This window comes from Homalodisca vitripennis, chromosome X, assembly GCF_021130785.1.
Source record: "Homalodisca vitripennis isolate AUS2020 chromosome X, UT_GWSS_2.1, whole genome shotgun sequence".
NCBI classification, from domain to species: Eukaryota; Metazoa; Arthropoda; class Insecta; order Hemiptera; family Cicadellidae; genus Homalodisca; species Homalodisca vitripennis.
The window spans coordinates 25309462-25333858 of record NC_060215.1 but is presented as its reverse complement, the minus strand read 5'-3'; the positions used below and the strand labels follow the sequence as shown (position 1 = coordinate 25333858).

The window sequence follows — 24397 nt, the reverse complement described above, 5'->3', positions numbered from 1 at the left end:
GGTGAATGAGAAAGCTTGCTTTCTGAGCAGTCTATTAACATTGAGTATAGCTTCTCCAACTCCAGAGGGAAGAGATAGAGAGGCTTTCCATACAATTAAAAATACCTTGTTCACACGAAAGGCACATTTTCCAAATTGAAGAGTACTTACTTGTAGTATTTTGTTCGATTTGGCATAACTAACAAGGTTTAATGTAATTTAAATGACCACCTGGAACTGTTGTATGAGGAGTTTTTGTGATCATGTTGACAAGGGATACCGCTCGGTAGTAGTCGTTATCACGTGCGGAGGACTCGTCACTTCAAAAAGTAAACTAAGAACTTTGGTGGAGGTCTTAGATTAGCTCATTTCTAAGTTTGCTCCATTAACACAGATTTTCACTGCATACTGATTTTAATTAGACGTGTTCGGGGTGTCGGGATAGTGGTATCTCCAACACCTCTTTTCACTATTACTATGTCCCGGCATCAGCACGATGATGGCAGACCGCGGTTTAGAGTTCAAAACCCCACAGGCACGAGGGGGTGGCGTAGCAGCGTGTTTCAGACATAACTTTCTTGTTTGTAGGCACACGTTTTTCTAATGTAGGGGTTTCTACAGTGTGCTATAGATTCCCGTGGACACCGAAAATCCAATTTCCAACATAAAATAATGTCCACTCAATGTGTTAATTTCCATTAATACAAACGTTGAATGTGTTTTAGTATGCGTGGATTTTTAAATTTGACTATTGCAAATCTTGTAACTGACAGACAGGCAGAGAAAGGTATTATAGTAGAATTGTATGAACAAACTAGTTAGAATGTAGATACTTTAATTGACCGTGTCACAGAGCCCTTATATGTATGGGGTGGGCATCACTACTAAGTATAGACTCTCTCATATAAAATATATGAAATAATAATGAAATAATGATTTATTTCCAATTATTTTTTACATAGTTATACACATACATAAATCATCTGGAAATTTCCTGGCCACTTTTCCAAGTATTGTGGCCAGGTGAAAAAAAACAAATTTGTAATTTAAATAGAATTTAAAAAATGAAATTATGAGTCTAGCATTAAAATTATAGTTGAAAAAATGTCGTTTTCTGCAGCATCTGAAAACATTCGAAACTAAAAAAACAAATAGACTTAAATTTTTTGTCTAAGCTTGAAGACAAACAGTTGTTATGACTATATAACAATACAATTTAAATATTGTTGCTAACAATTTTTGTTTACCTAACAATATAACTATAAAAATTGTAAAATGAACAAATTTAATATACCTTTATAGAAAACACACTTTAAGGAAAAACGTACTACCTTATAATACTTTAACTAAGAATACTACTTAAAAAACTTGTGTCATTCAAAGACAATAGCCAATCAAACACTTTTTTGGAAAATTTATTTAAATTGCCACTGGATTTAATGCTATTGGATAACTGGTTATAATATTTTGGTCCCAAGTACTGAAATGAATGGCGAAAAAATGACTTGTTTACTTTTGGTAATTTAAAGTTAATTTGCTGGCTAAATCTTGTGTCATAATGCAAATATTCCAAACCAAAATATCCGCTTCTAATAAAAAATATCCTTAGCACTTTATAAATGAAAATATGCTGAACAGGTAATATACGCAAATTTTGAAACAAATGAAAAGAACTGTCCCTTTTTGACCCTTTTAAAATTATTCGCAAAAAGTAATTTTGAGTTATTCTAAGTTTTTCAATTAAAAATTTAAAGGTACCTTTAATATTATATAAATACCTTTAATATATAAAAATTTAAAGGTAAAATTTAATATACATCATACATTGTTTTCACTTTCTCATAATTGTCATGTTAGCTAAAACTGATACAATAACCTGTCTGTTATACCACTAACTATGATTTCACGTGTCTGTTTCAAATTATATAAAGTACCTGAATTGTTTATGAAAATCTCCAAACAAGTTCCAACACGTTATTGAACGGGCCAGATTTACTTAGTTGGCAACAGCGACATTAGTGAACATACAATACATAAAGCTTTAATCAGCTAGTTGCAATGGTGTCTTTGGTACTTCAGAGTTAAAAGCTTGTACATTGCACTTTAAATTGTGCACTGAGTAACCTTTTAAAAATTTAAAGTACGCTTTACATACAGACTAAACGTTGACTGGATGAGTTTAAAGGCACAAACAATTTAATGTAATAAACTTTACAGAATAAATATTTATTACTATAAGTAAGACACTAAATCAAACTAACCATTTTGTAGGACAAATCTGCAAGAAAAAGGGTTTTCACGTAAGGACTCAATAAATAGAATAAATGAGAAAGATAGTTTTCTGTTAAAATGTGTACACGCAAAGGTTTAACATAATTGTTTAATACATTGTTTAAAATAAAGTGCTGAAGTGGATAAGAAATGTACAACATTGATGATGAAGTATTAAAAGTGAATTAAATGAATAAATATTTGCTGGTATGAGGTATATGTACAACATTGAAGATTATACTCTCTTGTGTTATTCCTAAAATTAATGAAATAATATCAGGACATATGTGCATGTATAAAAGCCAGTGAAGAAGACAGATGATATTGCTATGAACAAGTCATATCAAACGTAGTTGTTAATGATGACATAAATCGACCACTATCGAAGAATCAAAACTTTTCCAGTGATTATCAACTCCGGCTACTCTTAATTCTACCCGTTACTTCTACACTATAATCTTGTCCAATTGGAAAGAAATCAGAGCATATGTACTGGTTTCATAAACTTGATTGATCTGTTTGCTGTAAGAGAAAAGGAGTTAGTGGCTCAGTGACTAAGCTATTCTTAATCATTAAACTATATGGACCGTAATATGGTAATTATAAGTTACACTATTTTGCACTTAGGGAGATTGCGGCCAGATGGGTGAGGTATCTCCTTAAGGACAAAGATGGCAGGTGATCGGGATAAGTACGACCACGTGAAATCCTTTCACGAAAACAAGAGGTGTCCTCAAGGGAGATGTTTGTGTGCTATCATGATACTCTCCACTCATCCGATTCGCTTGATTGCATTAGTTGTTGTACTGCACACTCATATTGAAATGATTTGCAGATGCAAGTTTTCGACAAGCCTGACTTAGTTAGTGTTCACATTGCGGGTAGTAATGCCAATTTAATAGTAGGCAGAATTAATTATAGATTATTATCGAGGAATACGAGTGAAGCTTAGAAGTGAAAGCGTATTCAGCAAAACTTCGCTCATATTTTATATGATGTATGCTTGCTAGCAAATTAATACAAATTAATTTACAAAACTGAAGAGTTAAAGTTTTTTATTTCAGTCAATAAACATATGGGGAATATAGCTGGTGAGGATATCGGTATGTATGAACTTATATCACAAGAATTTAAGCAAGGAACAGTTTTGTTTATTTTTAACTCGCCAAAAAACAACCTGAGAAATGGAAAGATCAAACGTATAAGTTGATACCAGAGCCAGTTCTGTTGCAACTCCTTCATAAGTAAAGATCAACATTTTGAATGCTATATCAGCCATCGTAAGTTAAAAGATAGTAAACTGAAACTGATGCGGAGATATTCATGATACCTACCACCCGTCTAAGCCTAAAACTAAGGTCAATATTACTACTACTGTTGAGCTTCCATTAATATTTGTCTTCTAAATAAGTGTAATGTTGAGTTCTCTGGACACGATTCAGTAATCGTAACAGTGGTCGAGTTATTCATTTTTAATACAAACTGAGCAATTTTATTTTATTTATAAAATTACTCCTCTCCAGAAAAATCACCCTTTGAGGCACAAATGCCTGAGGAAATATGCCAGGCTTACTTGAGCAAGCGATTCCCAAGGTTGACGCTGGCTACTAGCAACACAGAGTACCCCGGCGTAGACTTGGGCGGGACCTCATGTGTCAACTGTCCGTGTTATCGCCGGCTCTATCTCGTTCACTATTATCCGGATTTATTGATCACACATTAATTGTGCCCCGACAGCTCAGAATGTGCTGTTAATGAAGTGAAAGATAATTGCAGGCCTCACTATCGGAGGTGATGGTGCCAGTCAGTTTTAGCCGGGTCAGATCCACTAGCCACAGTATAACTTTGCATCACTAGTAAGTATATAAATTCTGCTGAATAGTGACGTCACACCGGCCTGACGTTCCCCTCCTGGGTTTAGTAACATTTCAATTTTCCCTAAAACATGTTTCACTAAAACTAGATTCAACTATGAAAATAACTTCATTCGTAAAAAGGTGAATTGTGTCACGGGTAATACAACGACTAAAATGTTGAAGTAAATACTATTAGTCTACTTCATCATTTTCAAAACATCGTTATTTATTTGGTTTACATAATTAGTTTTAACATAACATTTAATTTTTACTAAAAACCCAGGTACGGTAGCAGAATTAATAAAAATAAAAAGAACAACAAAAACCAAATTTTTAATCAATTTATGTATAAAGCGCTAATATAATAGTAACATTAATGCAATATAATAATAATATTACAATATGTATTTATAAATATATATAAATAGAACCAAACATAATATACAATTATATATAAGACGTTTATTAGTTTTATTGTTGGTAGAATACTAAGTTTACTACTGAAGAAGTAATGTGTCTTCCTTCAATATCAAATAGACTTATGAACAAATATTGATAAAAATGTATAAAAGATACAGTACATAACCATTTTTATCAGAGTATTAATATACCTAATTACTGTATCTTAAATTAATTAATTTTTTATTGGTTGTTGAGAAAAGTGCGTTTGTTTTAAGTGCCGAATTTAATTTAACATCAATCATATATGAAAATGGACGAAATTTGTTTGAAATTAAATGTATATTTTAATAATAAAAGATTCATTACCTCTATTTAAATTTTATTTTTATCTTTTAAATAGAGTGTACAAAATCCAAATGATGGCTAAGTACTTATGGTTTAGAAGAGAATAAAGATTAATAAGTTCGTGTGCCAAGACCAAACAAACATCAATAGAAGCAACGATGTAGCGTAAACATTTCATTTTCATTTCAGAACTTTCTCTTTTCCATTCAAACAGGAAGTTTGCAATTCCCAAAGTAAACCCCGAGTGAAACGTCACCAGCTCGTTCCTGGTACTTAACGTTTTTCAACAGGCGCTTAACATCGTAAACTTTATGGAAAATTTAAAATGACACTAAAAGTCTTCTTCCCCAGAAGAAAACTTCTTAAAATAAAATAAAGTAATAAGTTGTCGTACTGTAATTTATTAATATTTTCCCCTCATTTAAAGAACACGTATTTTACCTAATTTCCTTACTTGGAAGTACGAAAAACATTCTTCAGATTTTTCACTGTATTGTAACATGTATAATTATGTGTTTGACTGCAAATCTCACGGTTTTCCAATGCTTTGAGGGTTCTAGATGCGAAAGTGAGCATAAGAGAAGTGTTCTGGGACTATCAAATCTCACACCTGTAGAGCGTGTTGGAAATTTGTATAGTCGGATTCAACGTCAATTGTAGTATTCAGATTCTTTTGGACAGTGGGTTTTATAGCCTCTCCAAAGAACAGGGAAATTCAGATCTTAACAACACTAATCTACACAAGACTGGACTTGAGTCCATCATAACCTCGCTTGAAGATTGCCGACAACTTTAAAGCTAAAAGGGTGCATCACATTTGAACAGTAGTTGGCAACATGAGGATCTTAGTGTTGCTATATATCAGTGTTAAGCTCCTACTTGGCGCAAGGCTCACTCCGATCGGTTAACTTGTGGGGCGATGTTCCTCTGTGAAGGAACCGTGACGGGGGGACACGGGAGGGGAGGTCGAAGATCTCGGTTCCCGCAGGTCCACTCCCTGGAACTAAATCAAGTGGACGCGCCACAGATTGACGTTTAGTGGTTACGGAAAGGGAAATTAGCTCCTTGGGCTCTACTACCCTGATTTATCCCCCCTGGCGTCCCTTGGGAGCCACTCGACCCCCGTCATTTAAATGTTAATTTCCCTAGCTCTGCGGCCGATGCTTCAAAATAAAGCTGAAAACGCATCGCTATTAATTTTTTTCATTGCCTCGGACCCACCCCCGCTTCTGGCGCGAACTACCCCTGAAGGTTATACCCAGTTAATGTGCTCAGTGTGATCGATGTATCGGCAGAGAACGATTTCAGTGATCGATGTATCGACGGAGAACGATGCCAGGATTTCACCATCGATTCCAGGCCGGACTATCCCTTAAGGTTATACCCATTTTATGTGCTCAGGATGGTCAATGTATCGACAGAGAACAATGCCAAGATTTCACCATTGATTTCATGCCGGACTATCGCTAAAGGTTATTCCCAGTTAATGTGCTAAGAGTGTTCGATGTATCGACAGAGAACGATGCCAGGATTTCACCATCGATTCCAGGCCGGACTATCGCTAAAGGTTATTCCCAGTTAATGTGCTCAGAGTGTTCGATTTATCGACAGAGAACGATGCCAGGATTTCACCATCGATTCCAGGCCGGACTATCGCTAAAGGTCATTCCCAGTTAATGTGCTAAGAGTGTTCGATGTATCGACAGAGAACAATGCCAAGATTTCACCACCGATTCCAGGCCGGACTATCGCTAAAGGTTTATTCCCAGTTAATGTGTTCAGACTGTTCGATGTATCGACAGAGAACGATGCCAGGATTTCACCATCGATTCCAAGCCGGACTATCCGATACTAATGAAGATGTAGCGAGCCCACAGCTCTCATGCGCTTTTTATATTTGATACTACATTCAACTGTCTCTCAAAAATATTATATGCATATGTTTCAATGGGCATATTGCATCTTTTTGAGCCATACAATGTATTTACTTCCCCTACAGATGATTGCAATCACGTTTAAACAGTGGCGGATCCTCTTTTTCTCTTTGTTTTTCTTGCCCATAGTGAACACTATAGGCCTTATACAACAGGAAATTATTGTTCCAGTGAATGAGATGGACTATTCCCAAGAGTGTGACTTTTAAAGGTGGTGCATTCAATTTTGAGTTTAAAATATGCTTTTAATCGTAAATTCATAGCCAAAAATAATTCCTGAATACCACAACAAACATAAAGGTTTTTGATCCCTCCACGTGAAATGACAAGCATTAAAGTAGGCAATTAGGCCATACTGTACCAATCCAAACGGCTGAGGATAAAAGTGTGAAATGTTGTATTGTGTATTGTATACATGAGTTATATATAACTGTAGAGATTGACATATTTTTAATATATTTACGATTTAAGATTTTTGTTCATTCATTATAATTTAATAACATGTAATATATTAAAATATTGTTTCCTTAACGAACTTTTTTATCTTAAAAGGTTAAGAATTAGTACATTAAGGCTATTCATAGCCGTCTTTTTACGTATATTTTATTTTAGTCGTTTATTTTAAAGAGTACGTGTTAATTGAGAAAATAATAAAGACATCTTTAAACACGCCGGGTATAATATATATTTCAAATTTTAATAACTCCTGCTTGTATTTATTATTAGGTATTTTTAAATAGCAGATTAAATGAAAGTCCAAATTCTGGTAGATTAGAATATTTGACTCGGGTTGTGCACGTCACAGGGTATACTAGGGGCAGTGTTATTGTTGCTGATGGTAGCATCGGTCTCCACACCGCGACCCTCGCTGTGCTTCATTAGGCGATCACCTCCCTTGTCTGCAACAAGGCACCAAGACAAATTGAACACTCTCAATTTGTAATCCAGTTACTAGTTCAGTTACCTGTTCCCTACATTCAATTTCCACGCTCTACATAACCTCAAAGCCGATCTTTGAAAAGGACGCCGAGATAATAACTTGTAACGTCAATTGACTCGGTAGATTAGTTAATGTTATGTTTTGGTTCTGCTTGTTTCTGTACTTGCTGAAGTACTGCTGCTGAGTTTTATATATGGACGTTTCATTTTTCAACTGCATTCAAGAAAAGGGTCAGAGTTCCAAAAACACTGACGAAAGAGTTCCAAAGATAATTCAATTCCTTCATCTAAGGATTTGGTAGATCAAAGAAAGCCATGGACGTATTTCCAAATTATTCATCTGCGATTTCAGTTTATCTAAATTTATAATGTTTTATTAATTTTCAAACTTTAACCTTTCATTGCTTTTTCGATATGTGCATTTATTTTGTAATATCTCTATATAGGCATATGTAAGATGCAATATTGAGTGCCTACAGATCGTTATCGTCTACAGTGACCTTTAAACAAAGGATTTGTAGCATCTTAACGCTTTTAACAATGGTATCCACATCTACATCGCAACTTTCAATGGAGAAACGGCAATGAAATTTAATTCAAGCAAAATATAAGGGGAGAAAGTTCTGCTATATTAAGCACTGTTCATTTTGTAATAGAGTAAGGATACAGCACAAGGTGAATGTAATTAATGAAAGGTGCTGAGACCAGTCTACAACCTGATCTCCCACTGTAGCAATTAGTACCGTCATAGTTATCCTTCTTTTTACTCTGGATCTCACTATTATTCTTGTCCAAGTAATAACTGTACACACTTGTGACATACAATCTGATTTTATTTTAAACTGTCAGGCAATAATTTTCACACCCTCACTGCATTATTAATTTTTTAGACGAAACCGGCACCGCCGTGGGTTGTTGAATAACCAATACCGTCTCCGCCAACGTGTTCAGACACAAAATATTCCTCTAACGAACGGAGCTAAATGAGAAAACAAAGAGAAGGCTTAGCCCCGGACGGAAGATATAAAGATGTCTTCACGATCGGAGTAGTCAATTTGCGAACAAATGCAGGGAGAGGAAAGGAAACGACTTGATCTGCCGGCCTGTGTTGATTTTATTTATTACGACATTGTTCTGGGAATTTGTCCACGGAAGAGGCTGTGACTGCATTTGCGAGCGAGTCAATAAATACAGAGATACGCGCCTGCCTGCTCCTGCACTCCGATATAACCGTCCCTGGTCGCGATTGTGTCGACTGACACCCGATGTTGTGAGAACAATGGCCTCCTTGAATAATTTGCTATCTTCCGTAGATGCCTGATAAATACACTATAGTAATAGCGAGTAGGGATTGCGGCTAAAGGGCCAAGTAGTCGCCTCGCACACACGCAACCCCACACTCACGAGCGCAGAGGCCAGCCTTGCATCATGACTAAGCAATACTCAGTGTATCATCATACGTTGTTTTGTATCATTCTTCTCGTTGCGATCTTAACTACCTAATTGGGGAACTAATAGAGAGTTGCTAATCCCCTGCAACTTGTGTGTAGGTGTGCGTGTGTGAGTGTATCACTATCTCGGCCCCTATTGACTAATACTATACGTTAAGTCATCCTTGGGAAATAAGATTGTCCTTAAAGCCGTTTCGTAGGAATCACCCATATAACCACGAAAATACGAAACAGACTAAACAACAGAAGTAAGATTTAAAAAATGGTATACCTTATTTACCACAATTTGTCACCGAATTCTTCTAGTGGGTAAGAATACATTTTTATATAGGTAAGAAAGAGTCAAACCTTTATACAGCAATTCAACTGTCGCATCGCATAAGCCTCAATTGACAGACGGTTGAAATAATCGGCAGATATTTATCCGGCGGATCCATGAGATCTATGCAAATTCAGGAAGAGGCACGTAAACCGACTTGCTTGTGATTTTTAAAGTGCATATAATGTTTTTTTATAAACACGAAAGTTACAATATTAAAAACTAAGTTTAGAAAATCCTATCCAAAATGCTTATTTTTAGTGCTGAAAGTTAATAATTAATTAATTAATCTTTAAGTAATAATTAATTATTTAATATTCAGGGAATGAATATTTAATTAATAATTAAATTCTTAATTAATGTAAAGCAAGCGTTTTATAACAATGGTACCTGAGAATCAATTTGTGACAATTATAGTCTACTAAATTAAATATTGGACGTTACTCGTCCTAGAGCTAAGGTTACACAGAACATATAAAAAAATTCTAGTATCTAAAACCTATATTTTACTTATTTTATCACACTATCGAAAACTTGCTTTTTTAAGACATTTTTCGGTAACAATACACTAAACGATATTGTTCATACAGTATTTAACTTTAAAAAAATTTAATTGATACAGTGTTGTTTCCAAGAGTTTTCAAATTGTCTTGTGTCCTGATATTAAATAAAACCTATATTTTACTTATTTTATCACACTATCGAAAACTTGCTTTTTTAAGACATTTTTCGGTAAAAATACACTAATTGATATTGTTCATACAGTATTTAACTTAAAAAAAATTTAATTGATACAGTTGTTTCCAAGAGTTTTCAAACTGTCTTGTGTCCTGATATTAAATAAAACCTATATTTCACTTATTTTATCACACTATCGAAAACTTGCTTTTTTAAGACATTTTTCGGTAAAAATACACTAATTGATATTGTTCATACAGTATTTAACTTAAAAAAAAGTTAATTGATACAGTTGTTTCCAAGAGTTTTCAAATTGTCTTGTTTCCTGATATTAAATAAAACCTATATTTTACTTATTTTATCACACTATCGAAAACTTGCTTTTTTAAGACATTTTTCGGTAAAAATACACTAATTGATATTGTTCATACAGTATTTAACTTAAAAAAAGTTAATTGATACAGTTGTTTCTAAGAGTTTTCAAACTGTCTTGTTTCCTGATATTAATGTCTTCGTAAAACAAATACATTGGTAATAATATGTATTTGTATTTGCTATGCTTAAAACTGTTAACCGACCTTTCGTGAAACTTATTGCGTAGTTGAAGACAGTCCACTTGTACCTGTTTTTCACCTTGTAGTTTCTGTTTTGATGTAGAACATCTCACTATTTTGAAAAGCTGCCTTTTTATACTTAAAGTTACTTGAAAAAGGTGACGATCCAATTTAAAAGGCAACACGCTAACAGGAACTTCTCGGACTGTTTCAGAACGAGAAAGTTGAGGTGAAGCAGAAGTGGGCTTCACGGCTGCTGGGCAAGCTACGGAAAGATATCACGCAAGAGTGTAGAGAAGACTTCGTGTTGAGTATCACCGGCAAGAAGCCCGCCATGTGCGTCCTCTCCAACCCCGACCAAAAGGGGAAGATGAGGCGAATCGACTGTCTTCGGCAAGCGGACAAGGTATGGAGCCTCCTTGCACTCACTTTAGTTTGTTATTGGTAACAAGTATCTCTCCACATAACACGGATGTGGTGGGAAGTGTTGATTCAATGTTAATGTCAAATCAAATCTTAAATTGCTCGTAACAATTTTACATTGTATTGCAAACGTCATAGTTAAATCTAAATCTTAAACTCTCATACCACATTACCACTACGTCCAAACTTACATCATGTTTCATATATTCTAGTCTCATTCATCCTTCGCCTATCTCAACCTACTTCGAGCGCTGGAGTTAGTCATCGGATTGGGCGGTCTCTCAGTTAAACGCCAGAAACTCGTCAACGCTGTAGAACGCATTTGGCACTAGAAAGCGCTTAAGACGAGTTTTTGACGCCTTGGGCGTTTGGGCGTTTTTCATAGAATTTGGCAATCTGTTGATGAAATGAACACCTGCTTGCGAAGGCAAGTGGTCATAAACCACCGTTCTGTGTCTTCCAGTACGGTAGTTATCTCCGCCTCCAGTCTCATACCCGTGTATGTCACGTCCCCTGGTTAGGGCACATTTAGACAAAAATGTTTCTAAAATGTAGAGACTGGGCAAAGTCGTGTTGATGGCGATTTTAGCACCAGTTCACCTTCCTCTTACGTGCATCTTCTGTGCACCTGATGAGACATTGAGGATACCTCTTCATCTAGGATTACTCTATATTGTGTATTCTAGTTGTCCCTGAAGTGGAAACTGCTTGAAAAGTTCATTCTGAGCTTCTTTGTCACCGACTTATTTTGGATCCCTTCAGATGAACAGCTCTGGAACCCTCTAGATTCCAGAAGTCAAGTCTGTGACAACGTCAGATTCCAAATGCTGTAGTATAAGGAAGGTGAACTGGAGCTAAGTATCTCGCGTGGGATTGAGTTTTTAATGTGGGCTCAGTTTTGCGATTAGTGAGCGTTATTACGAACAGAGTCTCCTAAACTAAACCATGCTCATGATTTTTAGAAGATTCCGGAATTAAGGTGTGGAGACGAAGACGTTTATTAGAAACTAAGTTTGTGATAATACAATCTTGGTGAATAATTATTGATTTGAACTGTTTCATTTCAAATTTGTTGTCACAATTTTAGCGCTCCCGAACACATTTATAGTGTGTGCAGAAATCTTTCCATTAATTAAATAAAATTGAACCCACATATTTGGTATGATTTCCTTTATTCGTGTTGGGCATGTCCTTTTACCATTTTTTCGTTCTTTCCTACTCTCACAAAATTTAAAGAAGTAAGAGAGAAAACAACTTAAAATAGCAATATAACTTATTCCCGAAGCACTGGACTTGATTCTAGTAATAAAATAAGTGAGTATAGCTTTCACAGACTTCTCCTATTCCTTGTACATTACTACAAAAGATTGTTGTGCTTAGATTTGACCAAGAAGTTGAATTGAGATTCGAAACTATTGCATAAAATTCCAAATAAGTTTTTTTCTACACATAATGTAGATATGCTGGGAAAGGTTGATTCAATGTGAATTTTGAATTTAACTCCAGTTCACCTTCCTTTTAGTGCAGCGTCTCTGATGTAAAAATGACGTAAAGAGCTTCTTCGTTGCCGAAATTTTTTGGACCTCTACAGACGAACATAACTTCCAGAAGTCAAGTCTGCAATAGCGTCATATTTCAGACGCTGCACTAAGAGAAAGGTGAACTGGAACTCAACTAAACATTCAAACGTTTTTCATGGTACTATTTTGGTGTTTTAGTATAATTTATTTTATGGTTGATATAATTTAAACCATTATAACTATCATGATTTTGCCGCACATATGGCTTGTAATAAAAATCTATTTCTTGGATGTTTAAGATCTTGGAAATGATTAAAATTTATCTATAAGTAGTTTCAGATTATTAGCTAAATTTCGAGTAAGTGTTTTAAAATGAGCAAGCTGTGTAATACACGAAACTTACAATTCCAAATTACATCATCAATAGATATCGATCGCTGTCTTGATTATCTTAGATTATGAAAGATTAAAATCTATACTTAGTTAGTTCCATATTTTAGTTTTTTCACCGAATAATGCAGTTACTTTCTTTTATTGTGTGTGTGTGTTTTATAATGGTTATTAATTAGTTAAATATTTTGTAACTTCTTGGAGTGTTTTGTAACATTTCGATTAAAAAAATGTATTTCCTTAAGCCATTAATAAATAGTAATATCGCCACTTCTAGAAGCTATAACTAGTATATTTATTTATATTTATTCAAAATTCACACTTTTAACTTTAGCCATTTTTATTTAGGCGTGTCTACGAAATTGGACAAATTCCTCGTGGAATAATCAAAACTTTGTACTTTTTTATCGTCATGGAAGCTATCTTTAAAGGGGTTGTGACTTTAAAATTGAAAACATGTATTTCAACCAATCTCACCACCTTAATTAAATTATTCTGTTCTAGATTAAAATATCGTGAGATATCTTAGCGAATCATTTACCTAATTCCTCTTAAGACATTATTTGATGTGTCTTTGAAAGCACTGGCATAGCGAACTAAAATCAAATGCAAGAAATCCATTACGAATTTATTCTTGATTACAGCAATTTCCCAAAAGTATAATGTCTTGCCTTACACTCCCTCGATGCCTACAGCGCTTTGGGGAAATGTAGTTTGCTCAGGAAATGCCAGATATTGCCAGACACACACAGCACAGGCTACCGCTACCTCGCTGTGGTACAGAAGGTCAGTCAAAGTTCATTGAAATACCACGCGAGGCCCACCCTGCCTGTGCTCATCTAAATTCCATCATACCACAATAGGCCAGGCGGGAGTCTCAGTGGCAGAACACCCTCCGATCACCCCCCTCCCCCCTCTCACCAAACAACAACCTGTCCACTTTACTCAATGACTCATTTCATTCAGCTAACCCACTCACGACTCCTGATAAGCTCAGTTATTTTCTACACTTTGTTGTCGCACTTAGTTTTTAACAACATTGACATCAAAGAGTAAAAAGCGTCAATACGTTTGAAAGAGGTCGGGAAAGGAAAGGTGTTAACCCTTTTTCGATGATTCTTCTGCTCGCTTCGCCTGGAACGAGTCGATGGAAACCGGATTCTGTGCAGTGCTTATTGTAGGTGTAAACCAAAGTTCACGTTATTTATAAAAATACAATTTGTGATTATGTTACCTGTACGGAGTGAAATGCCCACGCTGTCGGTGAAAGTGCGGCACTCCCTCACGAAGTGTTGCCACTTTCGATGTGCATGAGGCTGTTGTGACAGCGATTCCGTAATAAACCTCAGCTGAAGGTTGACGGATTGCAATTTAGCGGAAGTTTATTACCGACATACATCAAACTGCGACAGCTCGACAGCTTCGTGCCTCTTGCCTGTGACGCGAAATGGAATAACGCGTTATAACGCCTGAGTGATTTAGTGTTGTAGAACTATAAAGTTAGAGGACTATTTTAGGGCGGTGTCGCCAGGAAGTGTAGAAACTTATCCATGAGGTCGGCCGATGAATCAGGTGCACCTTTCAAATGCATAAACTTGTCATAAAGACTCACATAAACAATGGTTCAGACTGTGATAGAGTTAGCACCTAATTGCTGTTGAGTTATCGTTAAATTGCTAATGTATACCACTCCTCCTATAAAAATTTTAAACATCCTATACGGAACTCCGTTATAGTATAATTGTTCAGGCACTACTAACCAAATTCAGCTCTATAAATCAATCTTCATATACACATTTTGTATTGTAAACTCCCACCATCCTTGACAGTCAGTCGACGAGATGTGTTTTCGTCTATTTTGAAATTAATGATAAAAGTAACCTTGATTTGTTTTACATTTTTTATCATCCAAATTTGAAGTTTTAACAGTATTTCAGACACTAACAAAAAGAACATAGCGTTTCGAGGATAGGGATCCACCCCCTTATTCAGGTGTAAAAAAATTATGCCGTAGGGAAGAACGTAATGATCCTAATTCTTGAAACATAGTATCACATTTCTTTTAATTTAAGAAATATAAAACATAAATAACTATAGAAAATGTCCGGCATGCTATTGCCTTATCAAAAATAGCCAAACAACATCTTATATGGACTGTGGCTATCACCTACGTGTGGCTGAAGTTCAATTGAGTGCCAGCTTAATCGTTACTGTGGTGCAATTGATTTTGGGATTAGAAATTATTTCTTAATGTAAAATTCACAGCTATTACAAATAACTTCCCTTAACACAAAAAAGCTGAATTTGTTGCCCCTTTTATTGAAATTCCAGGTATTTAAGGTAGAAAATGTAGACGATTTTGTAATCTAGGTCAATTATAAAGGGCAAAAGATAAATATTTAACATTGTTATGGTTTGTACATCAGTTATACAGCTTCATGGCTATGTTTTAATTCAGACACAAAACTGTGGTTTATGAACGCTTTCCTTCGCAGGTAGGTATTCATTTCGTCAATAAATTATCAAATTCAATAAAAAAATTCTCCAACGCTCAATTTGTTAAAAACTGGCTTGAAACGCTTTTTAGTGTCACAAACATTTTATAATGTTGACGAATTTTTTGCATATGCTTGGGAGACCACCAATTAAAAAGACTGACTGAATCCGTCGACGTAATTGATGAATAAATGTATGAATGTAAGTTTAAAAATTGTATGTTTGAATGAGATTTCTTGTGGTGTGTATGACAAACATTTTAGCAAGAAAAAAGTAAATATTTGACTTTTGCCATGCGTTGAATAAAGTTCCGGCGATAAAAATCTAATTTGATTTATGACTACAGTAAATTATATATTTTTAATTAAATTACTTCTTTTTAACTTACGTGTGTTTCAATATTTAACGAAATAAAAATTTTTATTAATGAAGAAACACATCACCCCGAAGCTCGTTCCTCATGTAAAAGCTGTAAATGTTTCACGTTTTTATCTTCAGCCGTTACAAAATGCTTAAATTTCAAACTTTAAGTACCTGTGATTGGAGTGATCAAAAACAATTCTCCAATTTTTCTGCATTCAGTGAAGTTACCTTAATTTAACAGTGAAGTTATGAGCTGTTAATTTAACATTAATAAATATTCTCCGACGCCGTCTTTAGAACACCTCCTGTGCACAGAGAGGGCTTTAGATTATTCTGTTTGACCGAAGAAGAGAAAGCATATACTAGACCTGGGTGGTTTAAGAGTGCCAAGTACTCTGGAAAACATCTTAAGTTAATCCATGTCAATGACGCTTGCCCTATTGTTTCCAGGTTGTGGTACTTACTGACCCGTGATTTCCTATTCCCAGTGCTATTCTCGACGCTATTGTAGATGCTATTAGTGTTACGACCTGCCTTGAACGTGATGTATGGTTCGCATATCGCGACTCTCGGTTATATGACTGGTAAATGCACGGTTATAGTTTCCGTTGCTTTTAGGAGGAGAGCAAACTTCTTGAAATAGATCCTCATATGAAATGCAAATGAGTGTAACTACGATAATGTTAGTGTTTACAATTTATTAATATTCGTATTTGAACAAGTATTCTAAAATAAGGTACATAAAAAAACTTTATACGTATTAATATATTTTCTTATTCAATTCTTCACTTTTTGGTAATTTTATTATGGATATCGCGGTATCATCTATCAGTACATCATATTTAACATTTATTAAGATGTTTTATATTAAAGTTTGAAAAAATCAGCAAAGAATTTATCGGTTTAATTTCATAAATACACATATAATCAGTTTTCAACTGTTCACAGCTGCTTCCTGTAGACATTACTAATTTACTTTCAAACGTTATTTATCTTAATAGTGAAGTCATTCATCCCGTAATATGAGAAATAATATGATATACAAAAATATAAAAAGTGAAATTAAAAAAATAGTATTGAGCTCTTATAATAACGTAATTTTATAAATATTTTATACTGCTATAAATGTTTGCTCTTTGTTAAAATATTGAAAAGAAGACCAATTTAATAAGCATTATACATTAGTCCATCAGTTCATATATATTTTATTTATATGAATTTTATTGCTATTATTTTTATGGAGTGGCCGATATCGTTTTTTGATCCTAGTCATCATTTTAGGCCACTGGCCTGTGCGAATAACTAAATCAAACAGAATAAGGGGAGGAGGCTGTACTTATCAAATAATGGTTTATCCCACAAAAATAAACATTAGTGGAAACAAATCTCATACTAGGAATTACCACTTTGTCTAGAAACGAGGCAGAGATATACCTTTTAATCAAGCTTGGATGAAACGGTTGAGTCCAGCTGTTAGATTATTACTTATAGGAACTGCTCTACTGACCGTGCCGTATGGCTGTGGAAATTACAGTTATACTATTAATACATTCAGGAGTGTATAAGCACACACATGCGCACAATCATGCGCATACTTGATCCTTGCAACAAAAACAATAAATTGTTTTCTGTTGAATCATTATATCCATAAACCTACACTAATGACATTATCATAATATGAATCCGAATATTTTATAGGTACAATCTTTAGCAATACCATTGATGAATACATCTTTTCTGAAAAAAACTCTGTGGTTCAAAAGTAAAACACTTCATAAACATTATGGCTAATTTAAAACGCTGAGTCACAAATTAATAAACACGGTCACGGCGCAAAAGTTATTTTCAATTTAATCTTAGTAAAATCGTTATCGAAAAAATACAAAGCATTAAAATAAATGTTTCGATGCAATTACATATTATTACACGGTCATTTACTCCAAAATAGGGCTTAACAAACTAATCTGCCATACGATAGGTTTACACTCCCAACCTGTTTGGTATGATACTGATAAGAAAAGCTAGCACTGTATTAAGGTGTAAAATATCTGGATTTTGAGGCTCCTTTAGTAAGTCTAGTCCTCTCCTAATGTCTCAAAACTTCTAGACGATTCATTTGTGTATGTATTCATCATCATTATGTATGATGAATTTGAACAATTGAACATTAGATTGTAAATGTACCAGTTTTGGTCGTATAGAGACAATAAACAAAAATTTGAATGGATTTAGCGATAATTTTCAGGTTTTTTTTTCTTATGAGGTCTACGGAATTAAGTGAGCAAAAGGTATTGCCCCTAATTCTTTGGACTGAAACAAAACGTAAACATAAATTGACTCTATATTTGGATGAGAAAATACTCTACAGTACAAATATAGAAATCCTATTAAATAACAACTTAAAATGAACTGCCATCATGATAGGCCGCACCACACCACACCAGGCTAGGCGGCGAAGTACGAGTCAGTGGTAACGGTAGAGGTAGCGGTAGTGATGCGCTGTGAAGGTAATTATTTACGGTGATGGGGTCTTGGTGTCACTGTTTGGTGTCTCGGGTATCAGGAGGGAACATCATGATAGCCCGCACCACACCACACCACACCAGGCTAGGTGGCGAAGTACGAGTCAGTGGTAACGGTAGAGGTAGCGGTAGTGATGCGCTGTGAAGGTAATTATTTACGGTGATGGGGTCTTGGTGTCACTGTTTGGTGTCTCGGGTATCAGGAGGGAACATCATGATAGCCCGCACCACACCACACCACACCAGGCTAGGCGGCGAAGTACGAGTCAGTGGTAACGGTAGAGGTAGCGGTAGTGATGCGCTGTGAAGGTAATTATTTACGGTGATGGGGTCTTGGTGTCACTGTTTGGTGTCTCGGGTATCAGGAGGGAACATCATGATAGCCCGCACCACACCACACCACACCAGGCTAGGCGGCGAAGTACGAGTCAGTGGTAACGGTAGAGGTAGCGGTAGTGATGCGCTGTGAAGGTAATTATTTACGGTGATGGGGTCTTGGTGTCACTGTTTGGTGTCTCGGGTATCAGGAGGGAACATCATGATAGCCCGCACCACACCACACCAGGCTAGGCGGCGAAGTACGAGTCAGTGGTAACGGTAGAGGTAGCGGTAGTGATGCGCTGTGAAGGTAATTATTTACGGTGATGGGGTCTTGGTGTCACTGTTTGGTGTCTCGGGTATCAGGAGGGAACAAAGTCCACAAATCTGACCTGGTGACAGTTTCAATCAAGCCCTCTTGACTCCCCCTCCCCCCCTCATCACACACCGCACCACCCCTCTTCCGACTGCTGACAATCAGCGCACCGCTCTTAATTCGGCTTTCGATTGCTTTCTACGGGAAATCATCCCACTACACAAAAGGCGTTAACGTAAAATTTGGAACATTAGAACAGGAACCGTTTTGTTCTAATGGTCCTAAACCCGTATAGTGATACTTCGCTTGATTAGTAACTTACTCTACGGTGAACGCGTTACTCCTATATGAGTAGAACGAACTGAACCACTTTTTGATATATTCTATTTCATTACTGTTGTTTAAAAATTGGTTAAATAACGTTTTGTTCTTTATCATCAATCGCGAAAATCAAATTTAGAGTCGTGCAGGGAAGCTTTCAAGAAATTGCAGTTTTTGACTCTGCCGTGCCTCTACATTTTGGCAAAAAACTATGTTTTGCATGCTTAAATGTGTCTTAACCAGAGACCGAGAAATACACATGTATGAGACACGTGGGAGGGCTAACTATCGAACTAGGAGACACAGAACGGTGGTTTATGAACGCCTATCCCCGCAGTTGGGTGTTCATTTCCTCAACAGACTGCCCAATTCAATTAAAGATGTCCCTACGCCTAAGGTGTTAAAGACTCGCCTTGAACGCTTCTTGGTGTCACAAGCATTCTATAATGCAGGTGAGTGTTTGGCATTCGACTGGGAGACCGCCCAATAAGACTGTCTCTGTTATACTAAGTGGGTTGCATTGGAGATGAATGAAAGAGGCGTAATTGTAAAATTGTATATTTGAGTGTGTACTGTTGTATGAATTTCAGAAATTTAAAAAAACCAATGACGTTTGCATACAATGTAAATATTGACGCTGCAATAAAAAGGTTTGATTTGATCTATTTCTCGTAGACTGTCGTATGGGCATTGAATTAAGGCTCAGCACTTCCTAGACTTTGGCCACTGGCACAGACCGATTATAATGTATTCGCGTAAGGTTATGTATTCAACTAGAGATAACTATTCCGGGCGAATTGCCCCAGTTGCAGGCCTATTTGCAGTAAAATGAGCCTGCGAACGTCAGACTGTGTCGGCTGAGCGAGCGTGTATGTGCGTGTGTCTGTGTGCGCGGGGATCAGACAGTTTCCTTATTTGGACACCGAGAGCTTGCTCTCAATACCTGCCAATATCTTATTCCGTTCGTTGTGTAAGAACGACACGAGGTCTAATGAGGAGTACTTTTTTCACTTTTTACCTCTCCGCATAGATAAGTTGTCAGCTTTAGTACACCGTGAAAAATGTTTTCTTGCGTGTAACGGGGAGAAAGCCAGGCGGTTTGCAGTTATAACCGCGGGTGACTCACGCTGACTCATTTATTGTCCGGCGGTTGCTGCATTCCGCGGTTTTGACCATTTGTAACGTGTCAGCCAACCTGAACTGCGGGGAATTTCGGATTTACTCAGCCCTTCAACTGTCTTTATTTATGAGTGTAATATATTCTATCGCACTTATCATTGTTGTTTTATCATATAGTGTATCGTTGTATCGTATTGTGTAGTTTTGTATTATTGGAGAGGTAAAATAGCGTTTAGTGTCAAAAATAAAATATACCGTCCGTCGTGTAATCGACATTTAGCGATTACGTTTTTACGTTTGTCAACGTTAAGCTACGGAAATGTTTTAGCCCAAACACAGCCGCGCTGCCCGCGCGGCCGGCGGCTGTTGTTAGCGTAACAGTCGCTACGGTCCTCTGCTCGCCTCAGGTCTTTTTTTAATTTTTGTTTGTTTGTTTTTTTTTTTTTTTTTTTTGTTTTGTTTTTTGTTAAGCAGAGGGAACCTGCAAAAGGTACTGGCGACCCAGTTATGTGGGATTCTTACCCACTAAACCACTCTGCTGCCACGTCCTTTCGTGGCCGTACAGCACCTGGACCCTAGGTCCACCGACTGTAGAGGAAGCTCTTAAACATAATATCTTAAAACATAGCCAATTTAGGAACAGTACTTAAGTTGTCCCTTCTTGGGATCATGGACGTAAATGATATAACCCCTTAAATGTGTTTTTGTACAACTTGCATACTGTACTTAAATTGGCTATGTTTTAAGTTATGTTTGAGAGCTTCCTCTACAGTCAGTGGACCTAGGTTCCAGGTGCTGTACGGCCACGAAAGGACGTGGCAGCAGAGTGGTTTAGTCTCTGGTCCTGGTCCTTATTGTTTATTCTACGCGTCTATCACGCGCATCCTGTCCTCAAAGTGGGACACACCTAACTCTCTTACAGCTAACTGAAACCTGTTTTCGGAACACTGCAACGTCCGTAAAATAAATATACCGAGTTGAAACATTTCCTTACCCGAGGCTTAATTTGCATACATCACCTTGAAATGTATTAAGTTGTATCTGTTTATGCATGGACCAATAAAAACTTCTACTTCGTAAACAAGATTAGCTCCATACCCATTAATTAGAACCGGGGGAAATCGGTCCCATTTTCTTTAACTAATAAAGCTTCTTTGCACGACGCAACTGCCTTTAAATGTAGGACAATAATACAGCCGTGGTGTTTGGTGCTTCATTTGCTGCTTTTAGTGTGCATTAATTACGTTATCTATTGTGGTACTATGATACAAATAGCATACATGTTTCGTGAAAACTTTGATGTACATGTAAATCACGCATCTTCACGAATAGAATCAATTGGTTTATATAAAGATTGCTCCTAATGAAATGTTTAAATGTGACATAATTGTGTTTAAACTTATTATTAAAACAAATTGCTACAATTATTAAACCCCTCATGAATAATAGTTTATGTCAAATATTATTGAAACCAAAAAATACCACTAAAGCATTTCTCACATTTGGACTGCAACGGGTTAAATTAAATCTTCGAGTTGACAACTAGGAGGAAATATAAACAGATGAAAACAATGTTTCTTTTGCATGTTGAAAAATAACTGAAGTAATCTTATTTTATTTAAAGACCAATTTTTTTATGATACAGGTTTTATCCACAGAAATATTTCTAATTTATTGTATCTTATTACCTAAATTCACGGTATTTTTCCAAATGAAATTCATAATTAAATTGTGTGAATAGTTTTTTTAGTTATGATTTTTTCAACAGGGCATTTTATCTATTGGCTTATATGTAATTGTAATTGTTTATTATGATATTGTAATGCAATTTTAATTCAGATTGTCATCAGTGTTTTTCCAATAGGCAAGTCATTTCAAAATATTGAGTCTTAGATATACTATCAATACGGGTATTAAAGAATGGTTACTTTAAAACACAATAATTCCAGACGTATGTATCGTAGGCTGGAAAGCAACTGATATTTCGCTAAGTTCACAGATCAGTAATTGTTGAAGTACTGATTACTAAAGTAACGTAAAAACCGTTCTCCAGAGCCCCTCCGATGAATTGATCAGTGCCGAGAACGATCGGGGTGGAGGGGACAATTAGAGGCGACGTAACGTAAATCAATGGAGCAGGTGATAGGAATCTGGGAAATGCGAGAGACATGACAAATACGTGTAACAATTTGTTGAGAAGCCGAGATACGCATACTAACAGCCCCATTGTGTTCTGGCTACTCGGGTGGCAGCGGCAGCGGCAGCAGCTCCACAATCACACTCTCCATTGACTGACTGCCTCTCTGTCCTCGTGTCTAAACTCTCTTCTAGAATCATTGGATTCAACAATGGTTTTTGATAGCGTCAAATCAATGTTTTAATTTGTTGACTGCCTCCCTGTTCTCGTGTCCAAACTCTCTTCTAGAATCATTGGATTCAACAATGGTTTTTGATAGCGTCAAATCAATTTTTTTTAAATTGTTGACTGCCTCCCTGTCCTCGTGTCAAAACTCTTCTAGAATCATTGGATTCAACAATGGTTTTTGATAGCGTCAAATCAATGTTTTAATTGTTGACTGCCCCCCTGTCCTCGTGTCCAAACTCTTTTCTAGAATCATTGGATTCAACAATGGTTTTTTATGGCGTCAATCAATAATTTTTATTTGTTGACTGCCTCCCTGTCCTCGTGTCCAAACTCTTTTCTAGAATAATTGGATTCATCAATGGTTTTTGATAGCGTCAAATCAATTTTTTAAAATTGTTGACTGCCTCCCTGTCCTCGTGTCCAAACCCTCTTCTAGAATCATTGGATTCAACAATGGTTTTTGATAGCGTCAAATCAATGTTTTCATTGTTGACTGCCTCCCTGTCCTCGTGTCCAAACTCTTTTCTAGAGTCATTGGATTCAACAATGGTGTTTGATAGCGTCAAATCAATGTTTTTTAATTGTTGACTGCCTCCCTGTCCTCGTGTCCAAACTCTTTTCTAGAGTCATTGGATTCATCAATGGTTTTTGATAGCGTCAAATCAATGTCTTAATTGTTGACTACCTCCCTGTCCTTGAGTCTAAACTCTTTTCTAGAATGATTGGATTCAACAATGGTGTTTGATAGCGTCAAATCAATTTTTTTATTGTAAAGAGTACAGTTGTGAAAGCTTCCTAATTACATATCTAACTGATGTACTTGCACGATTAAATAATCTTTGTAACGCGTAAAAGACTAAATTGCTTTTGAAGAAAAATGGTCCGGTAATATTGTTAGTATTTTAAAATATGATATTACAGCAAGACGTTAAAAAATTAGCCAAATTTAAATGTGTAAAACAGTTTATTATTATTATTATTTGAAAATTAAAGAAAGCGCACGCTACAGGATTAGCTCGATGTACCTTCGACATATTTCCTGTAGCATCAGACTGATTCACTTCCAGACTCGTACTATAAAATATTGCATGTTACTTGCTCAAGTAATTATATCATGCCAATTAATCAACTATTTATTTTGATTCTCCTCAGTAAGACTCGGTTGAATCTGATGATTTGACACTACCAAAGTTGATACAACAGTATTTAGTCAAACAACTATCTTTTTAGAAATAGTTACCTATCCTATAACTTCATTTTAGTGGCTATAAAAATAAACAAAATCTTCGGGTACGTTTTATATGAGAATATGTACTAGTTGGCGTAATTTAGAATGATTCAAACTTTAGATGTAATTCAGTACTTAGAAAAAAGGTGTCTGAAACGGTTCTAAATTACAAGCTTATATTTTAATAATCAACTTTTCTTCCCTCGATCAAAATAGTACAATATTTCGGATGGAAATTATTTAATGTTTTATGAAAGGGCAGTAATATGTGACATCCGATTCCAAATG

General features: G+C 35.9%; 1 protein-coding gene across 11 annotated transcripts in view; it reads left to right on the top strand.

Annotated features, from left to right (window-relative positions):
- The window catches only part of LOC124368806 (nuclear factor 1 X-type-like), a 551559-nt gene that overhangs the window by 373725 nt on the left and 153437 nt on the right, over positions 1-24397 (top strand). For all 11 annotated transcript variants that reach the window (XM_046826193.1, XM_046826194.1, XM_046826198.1 and 8 more), the window contains one exon: positions 10943-11134. In XM_046826193.1, the coding sequence (XP_046682149.1) occupies positions 10943-11134 (192 nt within the window). The remainder of the gene's footprint in view (positions 1-10942; positions 11135-24397) is intronic.